This window comes from Cygnus olor, chromosome 2 (assembly GCF_009769625.2).
Source record: "Cygnus olor isolate bCygOlo1 chromosome 2, bCygOlo1.pri.v2, whole genome shotgun sequence".
Taxonomy (NCBI): Eukaryota; Metazoa; Chordata; class Aves; order Anseriformes; family Anatidae; genus Cygnus; species Cygnus olor.
The window spans coordinates 101,438,873-101,455,142 of NC_049170.1; the positions used below are offsets into that span (position 1 = coordinate 101,438,873).

The 16,270-nt window shown below is 35.2% G+C and overlaps 1 protein-coding gene across 2 annotated transcripts in view; it reads left to right on the plus strand.

Annotated features, from left to right (window-relative positions):
- The first annotated feature begins 344 nt into the window (after window positions 1-344).
- Window positions 345-16,270, plus strand: part of CD226 (CD226 molecule) — a 28,008-nt gene continuing 12,082 nt past the window's right edge. The window contains exons 1-2 of one of the 2 annotated variants that reach the window (XR_005817672.1): window positions 345-1,520; window positions 2,583-2,915. Coding sequence is in view for 1 of the 2 variants with exons in the window: in XM_040549751.1 (XP_040405685.1) it covers window positions 1,475-1,520; window positions 2,583-2,915 (379 nt within the window). In the remaining variant the exon portion in view is untranslated. The remainder of the gene's footprint in view (window positions 1,521-2,582; window positions 2,916-16,270) is intronic. The other variant, XM_040549751.1, reaches the window with a different exon arrangement.

Genomic DNA, 16,270 nt, shown 5'->3' on the forward strand with positions numbered 1-16,270 from the left:
TTTCCTGTTGTTGTTTTCAGCAATGCATCTATTTCCTGAGACAATCTAAATGTCCATTAATATTTTTTATCAGTTTGAAGAGATAAATTTGTAATACAAATAAAATAAGACTCAGTCTTCAACTTTTTTTTTTTTTTTTTCTATTTATATTTCAGACTCAGGATCAGATGGACTACTGACAATCTAGGAGTATGTGAAACTTTTTCTAGATAATGAGAACACAAAAATTACATGAGCTTAGGAAATTGTGGAAAGTAATCTTTATTATTTTTTTAATTGCTTAACAAAGACACATTATTATTAACATAGTAATATAAATATATTACCTTTTATTGTTTCCTAAGAGTAAATATAAGCTTTAATTCAGGTAGTACATGTTTTTGAATTAAAAATTGTCATAGAGTACATTTTTTCTATCACTTCATTGTTAAATCAATATATTCTGCTTATTGACAAGGTAGAGTAGAAAAAATACAACCACAACAATGGATAATTACAGATCTAGCAAGGAACTGGCACAATGCAAAACACAAAATGTTGTATTATTCTAAAACGTCTATTTTCATACATACAGATAAACGTACACGTTTTGGTTTACAGACAGGTTGTTGTTGCATTGTGGTAGGAGTCTTAAACAGATCTAATGCTAATTTCTACTCAATCTCATGCAGGCTATTACCTAAAATATTTATTTTTATTGTCAGCTTTAGTTCAAACTACATTTGTTTATTCATTTGAGAATTTTAGCCTGTTGATTCAAACTTCAAATCAATCATTATATTGTTCCAATTTTAAGCAGCTCTGCAAAAGTGCGGCCTGCTGAGGTGCAAAAATGCTTGCAATTGTCTGGAGAAAAATCTGTAAAAATGTAAGAGTGTAGCTTGTTTTGATACTTTCCAATATGAGTCACAAATACTGAGGATTCTTACACCTTTAACAAAGGTTTTCAAGCTGCATAATCATGATTCCCAAATACTAACTTATGACGTGTTATCACAACTAAATTTTCAGATCTTAAGACATTACTTTTTGTAACTAATCACAGAATTATAAACTCTAATTTATAGGAACTGTCTTATCTTCTCCCAGAGTTCTTGCTCTTCAAATAATAGGTAGATGTTGAACTGCAGTGTCAGAACATGGAGAAATTATGTTGATTTTTAGTAAATAACACAGAAGTGTTTTGCTTGTTCTTCTCAAGCCTAAAGATCCCTGCTTCATCATTTATTACAGTATTCATGCGTATTTCTGGAGATTCAATAGTAATGGGAAATTTTATTTGAGGTGGATTTTGATATGAATTCAGTCTCTGATGCAATTGCATCAACATCTCAAAGTTGGTGTTAGAATGTGAAAGCAAAAAGCTCATGATGTTTTTCATGTTTCAGAAGTAAAAACTTCCTGTGAGAATGTGGTGTGCAGAGACTGCATAAAACCATGTGTGCCGAAGTCATTGATTACAGTATTCTTTGAGATGGACCACACAGCTTTCCTTATTGTTGTTCTTCAGCTCTGTGGAAGTAAGATCCTTCTCCTATTCGTATCTTTTATAGTTTTATACTTTTTCCTTTTTCTTTTTCTTTCTCTTTTTCTTTTCTTTCTTTTTTTCTTTTTCTTTTTCTTTTTCTTTTTCTTTTTCTTTTTCTTTTTCTTTTTCTTTTTCTTTTTCTTTTTCTTTTTCTTTTTCTTTTTCTTTTTCTTTTTCTTTTTCTTTTTTTTCTTTTTCTTTTTTTTCTTTTTCTTTCTTTTTCTTTTTCCCTTTTCGTTCTCCTTTTCCCTTTCCTTTTCCCTTTCCTTTTCCTTTCCCTTTTCCTTTCCCTTTTCCTTTTCCTTTTCCTTTTCCTTTTCCTTTTCCTTTTCCTTTTCCTTTTCCTTTTCCTTTTCCTTTTCCTTTTCCTTTTCCTTTTCCTTTTCCTTTCCCTTTTCCTTTCCCTTTCCCTTTCCCTTTCCCTTTCCCTTTCCCTTTCCCTTTCCCTTTTCCTCTTCCTCTTCCTCTTCCTTTTCCTCTTTTTCTTTTTCTTTTTCTTTTTTTTTCTTTTTCTTTTTCTTTTTCTTTTTCTTTTTCTTTTTCTTTTTCTTTTTCTTTTTCTTTTTCTTTTTCTTTTTCTTTTTCTTTTTCTTTTTCTTTTTCTTTTTCTTTTTCTTTTTCTTTTTTTTTCTTTTTCTTTTTCTTTTTCTTTTTCTTTTTCTTTTTTTTTCTTTTTTTTTTCTTTTTCTTTTTTTATTTTTATTTTTTTTTTTTGTTTTTGTTTTTGTTTTTTTTTTTTTTTTTTTTTTTGTTTTTGTTTTTTTTTTTGTTTTTCTTTTTCTTTTCTTCTTTTTCTTTTTCTTTTTTCTTTTTCTTTCAACATCATGACAGATATGATCATAATTAACAATTGTGTTATTGTGTGGTTTGGGCAAATGTTAACCGTTCAATAATTTTCACAAAATTATACTTTCTGGGGTTAGACTTTATTTTTAGTGAGCATTTTTTTTTCAGAGTTTTGCTTTTGGCATTGTCAAAGTAATTTCTGAGTTTTACTATAATATCAGTTTTCCACAATGTTAATAGTGAAACTGAACTTCTGTGCATGTTTTAGCCCATGCAGAAAGAAGGTTTGTGGATTCAACTGTAAAACTTTCTGAGAAGATGAAACTGGAATGCATATATCCAAAAAAAGCTGTGATAATCCAGACATCCTGGATGAAACATTATGTAACTTATAAAGAAAATATAGCTGTCTTGCATGCAAACTATGGCATACATATTGAAGACAAATACAAAGGAAGAATATATTTTGAAAATGCTTCCAGGGAAGACAAGTCCTTATCTTTCATCAAGAGCACTTTGGAAGATGTTGGTCTTTATTTTTGCTCCATTGCATCTTACCCAGATGGAACTTGGGAAAAGGTAATAGAAATTATTCAGCCAGGTAAGAATCTCTCTCTCTCTCTCCTTATTTTAATTTCTGTTATATGCAAAACAGAAATCTATGCCAATTTAGGGCATATCTGGTGCTGTATTTTTCTTTTCAATTATTCTTCACATAGAAATGGAGTAACTTAGGGGAAAATGGCATGTCAGAAAAGAATTAAATTACTTTGACAAAAGGTCATTTTAGGAGAAGTGGGAAGTAGGGAGTGGAACTTGAGGAGCCAGACAGATGTTACAGCGGCTATGTGTTACATGCCAGACTTCAGGTACTAATGGTCATTGCAACAGTAATATTTCCATTGTAACAGGGTTCTCTTGGCATTTCAATCATCTATAGGATCTCTTCAGAGGATGAAATTACACCTTATTATGGCTCATGGAGGGTAATGCATTTTTATCATGTTCCACAGTGAGGGTACCCCTTGTCTCAAAACTAGGGTTGTTTTTTTCTAGTAGCTGCTCTCTGGTTGTTTTTTCAGGGAAAAAATAAAAAATATAATAATAATAATAATAAACATTTAGGAATGGTGTGGCAACAAAAGAAAGGGAAGTAGGGAAGATTAAATGAAGAAAAATGACCTTTTCTTCAAAAGGAGAGTGTTCAAAGGTGGAAAAGGGAAGAAGGAAAGAAAAGATCCGCTTATGCCCATGTACTTTCTGTGCAGCTGCCCATGTACTTTCCAAAGGCTCTCTAATTACCTGACCACTCATCCTATTTGATTTCCTTTCTAATTCTATGAGTAACGGTAGAAAGAACCCCTTTTCAAGTATTTTTCCATGCATGCCTGTTCAGTATTAGTCACTTTACAACTCTGATGTAAGGTACAAAGATTCCCTGATGATAGGAGCTGAACTGTAATCATTAAGTCCTTAGAAAATCATTACACACAAATGATAGAACACTCTTCAGAAAGCAACTGATTTTGGTTATTGGTTTATTGATTTGGTACAGTGAAAGTAGAAAGAGTCTGTATCTCTTTCCCATCCTCCAGAATAAAAATAGACTTCATTCAATATTTTATTGTGTTTCACAGCTGGGAAAGAATGAGTTGAAAGAGAAATTTAGTTCCTACCATTTGAAAGACGAGAAGATTAAAAATAAGAATTCTCCTTGCCTGATCCCTCTGTGTCTTTCTTTCAACTTTATTTTCCCTGCACTTGTATTATTTCATTGTTATAATGAAGTGGTGGACTTGACTCTTGTAGTAGAAATCTAATATTAAAAATTTTGAAGCTAGATTGTTCCTGCCTTCAACATTGAGGACTTCTGAAACTTGATTTTAGCCAATAATTTTGGTGATGGAATGAGAATCCAGATCTGTCTTCCTATATATGATAGCTTTCTATCTGTAAAAATGGCCATGTATCAAAGCAGAAACTAAGCCACACACAAATTATTGGCCTCACTTCAAAAAAAGAAAAATTCTACCTCTTCTGAATTACATAGTTACATAAGGTAACTGAAATGATTTTCCCTCTTATAGCCCACTTAGCATACCCATATAATTCAATCATTCACTTATAGAGGAAATGTCCATCTTGTGAAAGTTTTAAGCAGGTTCCCTCAGTACAGGCTTGCGATCCAGGTCAGAGCTCCTTAACTGTGTTTCCTTTGGTAACATCTCTGAATGTTTGCTTCACTCTGGTGACTTTTTGTTACATAAAGGAATAACATTACTGAAGTAATATCTCCAAGTTTCTGTGCCTGTGGCAGTTCATTTAGTGCACAATATTAGTGCAACTCTGGGCATTAGATACATATACTTTTTAGTTGCTTTAAAAAGCCAAGATCTGGAGATCCAGATTGTTATTTACTAAAAGGAATAGGCAAACTAGATCCCTTATGAGGCTCTGTTCAACCTGAGTTCTGGCAGCGCTGAGCCTTTCTTCGTGCTGGATTGATTTACTACCGAATCCTAAAAGTTAAATGCAGTAGAAGTCTGAAAGCTCTTTTTTTTTTTTTTTTTTTTTTTTTTTCTGGTCAAAGCAGTACTGACCTCAGCTGTTTTTTTTCTGAATGTATCGGCTAGCATTAATCTGAAAGGATTCAAGAAACAAGGCAGTGAGTTTCCTGTGGGATATTACCCTTCAGTCTAGCACTTCAATTTGGTAATCCACTTACGGATTTCAGCACACTGTAAATGAAACAAAAAGTGGATCTGTTATCAGTTACATTTTTTTTTTAAATGATTATGCAGGATACAGTATTTGGTATATAAGATTTCTCTCTTGGGTTAAGCACTTTAAGATACAAAGCTGACCTTTCTCAAGTACGTCTATTTAATCCTGCTACAGAGAAAGAAAATAACGTTGAATAGAAATTAATCCTTTTCCATTTAAAGGATCAAGGTTTCTAAGAACAGGAACAATCAATCCTGTTCAGCTCCCGATGGATGTGCATAAACAAGATCTTTACATTCACTGATCAAAAGAGAATGAAGAGTATCACCAGAGAAGATGAAATATTACAACTATACTGCAAATTAAATATGTTATTAAAAACAGAGCTTGGAGATTTTTTTTTTTTTTAATGTAGTGGTTATAGTGAAGTGTTATTACTCAGACTATATCTACATTTTACTTACTCATTCATCAGTAATAAATATCTTAAATTCCTTGGATGAGATTTTGTTTTGGCTTAATCAACAGTAAACTTCAATTTCACTTCCATACAGCCAGTATTTTAGTTTGCTGCTGACACTAGAGGTATAATTTTTCTTCTCTGTCTTCCAGTTGGCAAAATTAGGGCATTGCTGTTCATCTTTAAAGTTTTTGTATTCTGCACCAGGGAATTTAAGAGAGTGTTAAGAAATCTAAGTGTTTGTCTCATACATGCACTGGACATAAATGTTTTGTTGGATGAATGTACACTATTAAATAGTTAAGGTCCTGGAAAATGAGGTGTTTTTTTAAGGAATTTTATATTCTCTGGTATACAGAAATCTGGCAAACATATTAGAAAAATGGCTGCACAATGTTGTCTTTGCTTTCTTTGTTGGTAGTTACTCACAGATACAGACAGAAAAGCAATAATAGTTAGGGCATAACAACTTCACATGTTATGTAGGTACAGGATATTTTTACAAATAAATGCAATGGTGAAATTCTGTAACATAATTGCACAGAACTTGAGAGTACATTCAGCCACTACTACACATGAATATATTGGCTAAAGATAGTCTAGTTATCCCACAGGAAGATATTTGCCAGCTGTGTGAATCTAGCGCTTCTTTTATCCTGTAGTGTAAGCATACATCCAATGGTTTTCAGAATAGAATTCAAGAGCTTTTTTCTCTTAATATTCCTATATTTTTATGAGTCACGCCACTCCTAAGATAAACAAACGTAACCCATACTTCCAGAGATAACTCCTTCTACAATTTTTAAAAAGGTGTAAAGATTGTGTAGGAATGGTCATTAAACACAATATTTCACCTTAATGAACAGTTTAAGGGCAATCCGTAGTTCCTTATATATAGCTCTTAGACATATATGGCTGAAGACTGATTTTAAGTACCATGTATAATGTGAGGAATAGACAGTGAAGTCACTACTAATGGAAGAAACATTAGAGTTGAAGACATACAGGCATTGCTGAGTACCAAAATGATGTTATTTCATATGTTTACTGCCCAGAAGAGAAAGTATTTAAGCTGATGATTTTTGTAATTTTACTTGTAGATAAAAGAAAGTTGAGGGAGTGGTGTACACTACTAATCCATTGGTCAGGTGTGTAAAGAGTTACATGTTTGACTGTGATCTCCGAAGGCCATATTAAATACCACAATGCTCAGCTGGCAAGCTGACCAAAATTAAAATAAATAAAATAAAATAAATAAAATAAAATAAAATAAAATAAAATAAAATAAAATAAAATAAAATAAAATAAAAAATTGCCAGTCTTGTGCCTAACTGTAGGAAAGAGGCAGTAGGAATTCTGAAATCTTTCTTTTCTTTTTTCCTTTTCCTTTTCCTTTTCCTTTTCCGTTTCCGTTTCCGTTTCCTTTTCCTTTTCTATTTCCGTTTCCGTTTCCATTTCCTTCTTTCCTTTCCTTCTTTCCTTTTCCCCTTTTTTTCCCATTTCCTTTCCCTTCCCTTCCCTTCCCCTTCCCTTCCCTTCCCTTCCCTTCCCTTCCCTTCCCTTCCCTTCCCATTTCCTTTCCCTTCCTTTCCCTTCCCTTCCCTTCCCTTCCCTTCCCTTCCCTTCCCTTCCCTTCCCTTCCCTTCCCTTCCCTTCCCTTCCCTTCCCTTCCCTTCCCTTCCCTTCCCTTCCCTTCCCTTCCCTTCCCTTCCCTTCCCTTCCCTTCCCTTCCCTTCCCTTCCCTTCCCTTCCCTTCCCTTCCCTTCCCTTCCCTTCCCTTCCCTTCCCCCTTCCCCCTTCCCCCTTCCCCCTTCCCCCTTCCCCCTTCCCTCTTTCTTGTTCTTTTAATGATAAAACTTTGGTGTTTTCAGAGAAAGGAGACATTTCCAATTCCAGTCTCTGTCACTTTGGAATTAATAATTGGATAGTTTTAATTTACAAAAGAATTGAAGGAGATGTTGTCAAAATTCCATCTTTGTACTATATCTTTTGTCTTTTCCTGGTTTGTCCAAATATTTCCTCATCTACAGACACCTGGGACATTGATCTATTTGTTTAGGTGATCCTTTGGCAGACCCGTCTTCAGTCCTTTGGTTCTTCTCTCTTCAATTCATCAGTACAACAGTTACCCATCTATGAAGGGATTTTTTAAAGTTTTATGAAAGTATCAATTCACAGAAAATGATTTTGAGGAATTATTCTGGCCTCTTATGTTATTTATTCAACAGAAATGAAGGTCTACTCCTATCATCCTGTCTTGCATATCCGCCTTTAAGTTCTTCGTTATGTCTGTTCTTTTTCAGCTATTCTTGTCCCCATGGAGCATTATCATGAAGATATATAAACAAGAAATGTTAAGACAAGATCAATAGATAATTGTTTGGTTCAAACACGTTATTTCCTTAGTATCTCCACATCAAGATCTTAAGAATTCTAAAAAGATGAAGTGTATTTGTGTCTTGTTCCCAACCCAGACAAATAAATTAGCAATAATTTACATTTAAACATCGTCCAGGTACAATACTTCGTTGAACCTATTGGGTTAAATATAGGCTTGCTACTTAAAACTTTTTTCCTACTGCACTCCAAAATCTGTGATGTTTGTTGAAGACCCATAATATGCCATTACTACTTGGTTATAGTTTTGGACCGTCATTGCCAATGATGTTAATCTTGCTCTTTTCTGTATTACAATTATGAAAGTATGAGTTTTTTTTTTATTATTATTTTTATTTTTTTTTTGGATGCAGCTCAGTGCAATACTTTCCACATTACCAAAACACTGTACTGATTACACTTACACAACTACAAACTATCCTCTGATTCATTCTGCCTTGAGAAATATTAATAAGTACACCTAGCTTTGTGTGATTTATACATCCTTCAAAGCCACATGGCCTTGTTAGTACTTCGTCCTCTAGGTACCATTGCATCAAAATGTAACAATCCCTGGACTGAGGGTATTTAAGTTTCCATTTATTGTATAACCATTATTTATTATTTATATTGTGCATTTTAAAGTTAACAGAATCAGAGATCATAGAATATACTGAGTTGGAAGAGACCCAAAAGGTTCTTTGAGTTAAACTCCAGGCTCCACACAGGAGCACCCGAAAATTAAACCATGTGTCTGAGAGCATTGTTGAAATGCTTCTTGAACACTGACAGGCTTGATATCATGACCATTTTCCTGAAGAACCTGTTTTATTGCCCAGCCACACTCTCAGTGAAGAACCTTTTCCTAACATCCAATCTAAACTTCACCTGACGCAGCTTCGTACTACTCCCTAGTGTCCTATCTCTTGTCACCAGAGCTTGTCATGTCAGCTTGTCACTCTTTTTCAAGCTGAACAAACCAAGTGACCTCAGCTGCTTCTCATAAGCCATGCTCTCTAGACCCTTCACCATCTCTGTTGCCTTCCTTTGGACAAATTTTAATATCTTTACATACTTCTATTTTGGTGCCCCAAACTGCACATAGTACTCAAGGTGAGGCTGTACCAGCGCACAGTAGGGCAGGACAATCACTTCTTTCAACTGGTTAGCTATAATGTAGTTAATGTACCCCCGGATACAGTTGGCCCTTTGGCTGCCAGAAGACATTGTTGAATCATATTGAGTCAACCGAAATCCCTATATCCTCCTCTACAGGGCTGCACTCCAGCCACTTTTTCCCCAACCTATATGAACACCCAGGACTACATCACCCCAGGTGCAGGATCCAGCACTTATTACATTTCATATGGTTGGTGAATGCCCAGATCTAAATCTATCAATAGCTCTCTGTAGGGCCTCTACCCTGATCTATCTATGACAATCTGATATTTTTCCACTCGTATGCACTATGTCTATGCTACACATCTAGACAGAAAGTCAAAAGTCTTTATCAGAAAAAAAGTGATATATAAAATGAAAATTGATATATAAAATGAAAGCTACCATACAACTGTCAGACCAATGTTGTATGTTAATTTACAAAAAGAGTGGATATACTTAAAATTACCTGGAATGTTTTTGTTCTGTGTTTATTTTCCTTTCAAATCTGTTGAATCTGAACAAGAATTTCTGAATATTTTGAATCTTAAGTTTGTTTTCTCATTAGCTTTATTTCAGTTAGTTGATAAAATATTACTAGTTTGACTTAAAAAGTCATGCTATTCTTTAATGGGAAATATTCTTTTGATATTCATAGTAACTTTTACATCTTGTAATGTTAATTATGCATAGTTGCATAATTGTTAAACTGTTTGAAATTATTTTTTTTCTTAAATTTATGAGTAAATTTTTGTTTCAGTTAGTTACTGACAATGGACCATTTGCTCAGGGGATGTGTTTTGCTAGTAATTTTGAATAAGAATGGAAGTTCATTAATAGAGTATTTAAATGCCAGATGTACCATGAAGTACCCCCATACTTTAAATATAGTGATCAACCTCTTCTGTGACAGCAGAGACAGCTTTTCTATTCTTAGCTAGTGTGGTGATATCCATGCCACTCAGCACTTACTTCTATATTAATGTTCTTCTGCCTGCCAAAAGCAGTACGTTATACAGATATTTTTTTCAAGTCCCTATTCACCTGAAATAGCTTGCTTTCTATTTATCTCTGTCTCAATTTAGATTGTGATTCATAGGTCTACAGTGAAAAATGATCATCCCTTTAAAGCACATGGAAACAGGAACTAATCCTGAGGGATCTTCATTCCTCAGCTCTTAGACTCTGAGATCCCCAGACCAAGAACTATGTCTGTATTTTACACAGTGTCAACCACATTGTCAGCACTTAATTAAAAAGAAAGAGGATGGAGCCAAGGGAAGCTGCGTTTTCCACACCTCTGTTGTGGTTATTGACCTGTTAAATACTGCTTTTCTTTATTTTTATCTTCTGTGAAGAACTAAGGGCTGGATGCCCCTTCAGTAAAAAAGGCTAGGAAAAACAAATAAACAAACAAACAAACAAAAACAAACCAAAACAACAACAACAACAAAAAACACACACACACACAAAAACACTTCTTTGGAGTAGAGTAGAAGGAAAAGCTTCCCTTCCAAAGGAAAAACTTTGATCAAAAGAAATTACAGAACAGTGGAAAATTCAGGCTGGAAGAGACATTGCACATTCATCTCATCCATCTCTGTATTCTGAGGAAGAATATCTGAATAATCTCTAACCAATTCCCATACTGGAAATTTATGCATAATATTCTTGCATAGTCATTCTAGTGCTTAACCAGTCTTGCAGTGAGATTTTTTTTTCCCCATTACATCTAACCTAGATATCTCTTGTTTAATATTGAGCTCATTCATTGTAGTCCTTCCCTTTGAAAACTAAAAGGAAAGCTCTCTTATTGTCAGAATTCAGTCATCTCTTTGTACTAAACAAACAGTTAAGTGTTATACTTAGATCATGATTCTTAATTTCACCACTCTGGTGCTCATTAGAATTGTCTCCAATTTGTATATTACCTTATTAAAATAAGATAGCTAGAATGTTCCATCTAAGGCCTTAACATTGCTAAATGAAGCAGAATAATTTCTTCTTTGTCTTACATATGTACAAGGTTTATATAGATGATAAAAATAATCTTTTGGAAACTGATTTTGATTCTATCAAGATAGCAATCAATTATAACATCCAGACCCTTTTACTCAGGACTGTTTATTATTATTATTATTATTATTATTATTATTATTATTATTATTATTATTATTATTATTATATCCTCTCCCCTCCTCTCCTCTCCTCTCCTCTCCTCTCCTCTCCTCTCCTCTCCTCTCGTCTCCTCTCCTCTCCTCTCGTCTCTCCTCTTTCTCCTTACCATTTTGAATGTCTGGTTGTTTTTTAAAACTAGTAGTAGTACTCACTATGTTTTTATCGGAATGTACAATCTTAAGAAAAATGATAACATTCATTACCTATGAGGAGTGGTGTGCTGTTAACAAAATAAGATACTTTTGAAGAGTTGTTTTATCCATTTCCTGTGAGCATTGTTTTAATGAACATATATTGCATGTTGGCTGGATACTATAGTTATTAACTGACCTGCTGCTGTATGATACTTTGGGGATGAGTCTCACTTCTTATCTGTTCACCTGTTGACAAAACTTGCTGTCTGGGGAGGTTTACTGCTTGCTAGATCTTGACTCAGTTGTTGCAGAGAAATTGCCAAGGCTCTCTCTGTCATCAGACTCCTACCTCCAGCTGCTCTTCCACACAGGCACCAACAACATGGCAAGAAGAGACCAGGCATGACTACATGGTGCTGGATGTGGTGGTCAAGGACATGCATGGCTTAGGTGGTGTCTTGATCCTGCAGATGAAGGGAAAAGCCCTGAGAGGGAGGGAGGGTTTTCTGTGGACCTGATGCATAGGACCTGATGCATAGGTTTTCTGTGGACCTGATGTTGACAACAGGGTGTTGGCTTTTATCACCATGGACCCTTTTTGAGGATCAAGGCCTGTTAGGAAGAGACAGGATCCAACTGAGCAAGTGGGGAAAAAACATCTTTGCCAACAGGCTGTTCAGCCCCAAACTGATGAGGGGATCTTTAACAGGAATGACAGAAAAGAGAGATGACAACCCACAAATGAGCAAGGTGTTGGACTGGGTTGACAAGGCAGAAGGATGACTACCCTAAATGTGTGCACACAAATAAGGAAATGCTGAGGGGCAGCACTGGGGGGAAACTCACACTTTTCTGTAAATCAGAATGACCGTATGAAATGTTTGTATACCAGTGCACATAGCAGGGGGAACAAACAAGGAATCTGAACTCTGTGTGCAGTTGTAGGACTAAGATTTCATTGGGATCACAGAGAAGTGGTGGGATGGCTCACATGACTCAAGTGCTGCGATGGATGGATATGGGCCCTTTAGGAAGTACAGGCCAGGTTAGTCTAACACTCTGTTTGAGGGTGTTGCCCTTTATGTGAGAAAGCACGGGGAATGCAGGAAGTTCTGTCTAGGGTGGATGACAAGCCATCTGAGAGATAATGGGCCAAGATTAGTAGGCAGACCAGCATGGGTGACGCTGTGATGGGTGTCTGCTACCAACATCCTTATGAGGAATAAGTAGATGAGGCCTCCTTCAAACTGCATCCTGCCATTTTCTGGTCCTCATGGGAGTATTAAACCGCCTGGTATCTATGGAGGGGCAACACAAAAGAGCACAAACATTTCTGGAGGTTCCTGGAATACATTAATGATAAATTCCTCCCACAGGTGACTAAGTAGCTGGTGAGAGGAGGCAGTCTGCTGAACCTCAGACTTACAGAAAAAGATGAACTTGTGGTCATGATGATCAAGGGCAACATTTTCTGCAGTGACCATGTGGTGGTGGAGTTCATGATCCCATTTAAAAGTGTTAAAGTAAAAAAGCAGGATCACAACTCTGGGCTTCAGAAGACCAGACTTTGGTCTATTCAGAGATCTGCTTAGAAGAATCCAATGGGTGATGGAGAAAAGAGGGCTGGGGGAGATCTTGCTGATTTTTAAGTATAGCTTCTTCTAACATTCCATCCAGACAAGCAGGAATTGAGCAAAAATGCCAGGTGGCCTGCATGGGTTAACAAGAAGATCCCAACTAAACTGAAGCATAAGAAAAGAGCATAGAAGAAACGGAAGCAGTGGCAGGTAACATGGCAGGAACCTTAGAAAATTGTCCAAGCACACAGGGATGCAATTAGGAAAGGAAAACCAACCTGAAATTGAATCTAGAAGTTTTTTTTTTTCAAGTATTCCCCTGCCTCTATAAGCTAAGAATACTTCATCTTCCCAGCTACTAATCCCCAGTTCTATGCCACTGCAGGATCACTGTGAATTTCAATTTATTTTCATCCACAGTGAGAAAATATGGATCATTAACAATAAGTGAAGGCTGAGCACAGTATCCTATGCCATTTCTAGACAGTCATTGAACTGCTATTGTGGGCAAATTCCCTTAATTCTGAACTGATGAAATTCCTGGAGAAGACAAAAATCTGAAATTCTGACCTCTTATAGCTTCAAGACCTCCTGCAGTCAAGTCCTACGATAATGCATTTTATATTCTTTTCATATGATTTATTTCCCAACAATCAAATTTTTTCTTGCTCAGAAATGTTTGTACCTACTGTACTCTCTCTCTCTCCTTCTCTTTGGCTTCTTCCTTTCTTTGCATTGCAGGTAGCTAAAGTTCAGTTTAAAAGAGTAAAATAACAACAAATGGTGGTGCAATATATGCAAACAAACTGGAATTGGCAGATGAATTAAAATCATGCGCTGTTTATAACTTCATGCAGAATTAATAATTGGTACAGACAGATTCACCAAATTGTCACAATATAACAACTTAAAGGTATGTCTTAAAAGTATAGGGCTATAAATACCTTCCTCTTAACTTCTGCAACCTGCATAACTCGCTGTTGGAAAAATTCTTTTCAAACATGTTACTAGTGCTGTTTTTTGAGTCCGATTGTGGAACTGGTGCCAGTAGCTCATAAGAAATTAAGATATTTATTGGCCCAACTTATATAATAGCTATGTATCCACATTTCCCTGCTTCATCCAAAAACAGACAAAAGCATTTTTTAAAGGCTCAACAAAATTGCATGGTATGTGCATGCAAGATGTTAGTTTGGGAGCTAAATGAAATTCCAAATCTAGCCTATTCTGAAAGGGTGAAAGGGTCACTCTTGAAATATTTTTTAATCTGAAAGTTGATTTTCTTGGTGCTAGAAAGCCCTGGAGAAAGTTCATCTTCAGAAAATTTTGAGACTCTTTTTCATCTGCAATTTATTTTGTCACTTCCTCTTAGCAGAGGAAGACAACTGTTCTAGTACATAAATCAACCTTCAGCAAACCTGGGAATCTCTCTCTGCCATAGAGCTAAGTTAGCTTTGCTGTTTTGAAAAATCTGTTAAGGTCATTTGTTATTTCTGATGGATAATATTCCTTCCTAAGGGTAGCTTACTCTGAAGATAGTTCTGTTATCATCAGTCTGAGTGGTATGAGCTTGTCCTGACTTTGAGGTACCTCGGAGCACATAGAAAATACCGATGTGCTGGGATGGTTGAAGGTGTGCTGTAAATCACCATGTTGATTTCTCGTCACTGTGTACACTGGCCCACTGGCCTGCAGCAGCTAGTGTAACTCCGTATAGCACCTCCACTGGTGGTGCTTAACCACAGAAAAGCAAAAACATGCAAAGCCAGAAAAATGCCTAAGTCCTGCAGTACATTTTATTTTACTCAGCTGGATTTTGACTTTCTGATGTTGCAGTACAAATGCTGAAGTGAGATTTTTTAATTTTTTATTTATTTATTTTTATTTTTTAAAATATGGTTTTAAATCTGAAAGAATTTACAAAATATTTCTGTAGTCCAGAGTGAAACTCTAGAACCTTGCGTAAGATTTAAAATCTGGAACTGCTGAAACTCACAATGAATGGTAATTAAAATGTCACATATACTGACTTTAAAAATGAATAATCTAGCTGAAAACAAGTCTAAATATTTAAGTAATTAAAAATTAAAAATTAAATAAATAAATTAAATAAAAAATAAAAATTAAATAAAAATTAAATAAAATATTTATTCATTATATTTAAATTTATTTATTTATTTATCTATTTACCATTTATTTATTTATTTATTTATTATATTTAAATAAAATTTAAAATAAATAAATAAATAAAATTAAAAAATTTTCTAGCCAAAAGAACGAAGACCAGGCTTTTATGTAACATTTATTTTGATTTTTAGTTCCCTGCTGCAAGGAAAAAAAAAAAACAGAATTATTTTATTTTCCCTTCAAAATGGAATCCTGAACTTAAATCAATTTCTCTGTTGCAGAATTTCTTTTCAGTTTCTTGATCCTTTAAATCCTAGGAAGCTGGTTTGCAATCATTTATACCTCTATATATCTGAGATTTACTTTCCAAGAAATATATTGAAATATTATGCTTTTAAAAATATAAAAGCTTATTTTTTTTTCTCTTTGTATGTCTAATGGCCCTGAACCAGACGGAAATATGTGTAGTTGCAAAATATGATGTGATAACAGTATGCCAAGAGATGTGAGGATGGTACCAAACGCAGAGCATTTCTTTACTAAGCAGAGGCAAATGTGCCTGCCTTAAGTGCTGTCACCTCCTACTCCTTTCTCTCCACGAGGAGAGATGATGTGGCCATGGCAGGGGGCAGAGCGGGCGGCAGCAGCTGTGGCCAGAATGAGCAGAGAGCCGGGGAAGTCTATTTTTATTGGAAGCAATGTTATATTTTTCTTAGCATTTCTGAAATGTTGACTTGGTGTGTCACCTTGAGATGTGTGTGTGCGGGGGTGAAGCTATGTGGGTGTGCCTTTTTCTTTTTTCCATAGAAGTATTTCTCAGAGCGGGAGGTGCTCATCCTACGCATACCAGGCTGAAAGCAAAGAAACTGTGTTCAGAAAGATGCTAAATAAAGCAAGTGGTTAAACAGAGGAGAAGGAGGATGAAAGAACAGTTCTTATGTAGGTGTCAAAATAAAAATGGGACAATTGCTTAAAACAAAAGCCTGAAACACTTCAGTGTACTTGGAAAATTTAATTAGAAATATGCAGGCCTTATTCCCCACTGCTTGTGTGTTGCATAACAATTTAAGTTGTGCACAGTATGATACTGTAAGGATGAAAGTGATTTACATCTTTTATCAGGAGTGCAAATGCCTGAATTTTGCTTCACACTGTCAAGTAAATTACACATGTAAAGCAAAAAATAAAAATAAAAAAATCTGTCAGAATGTCTGTGAAAATA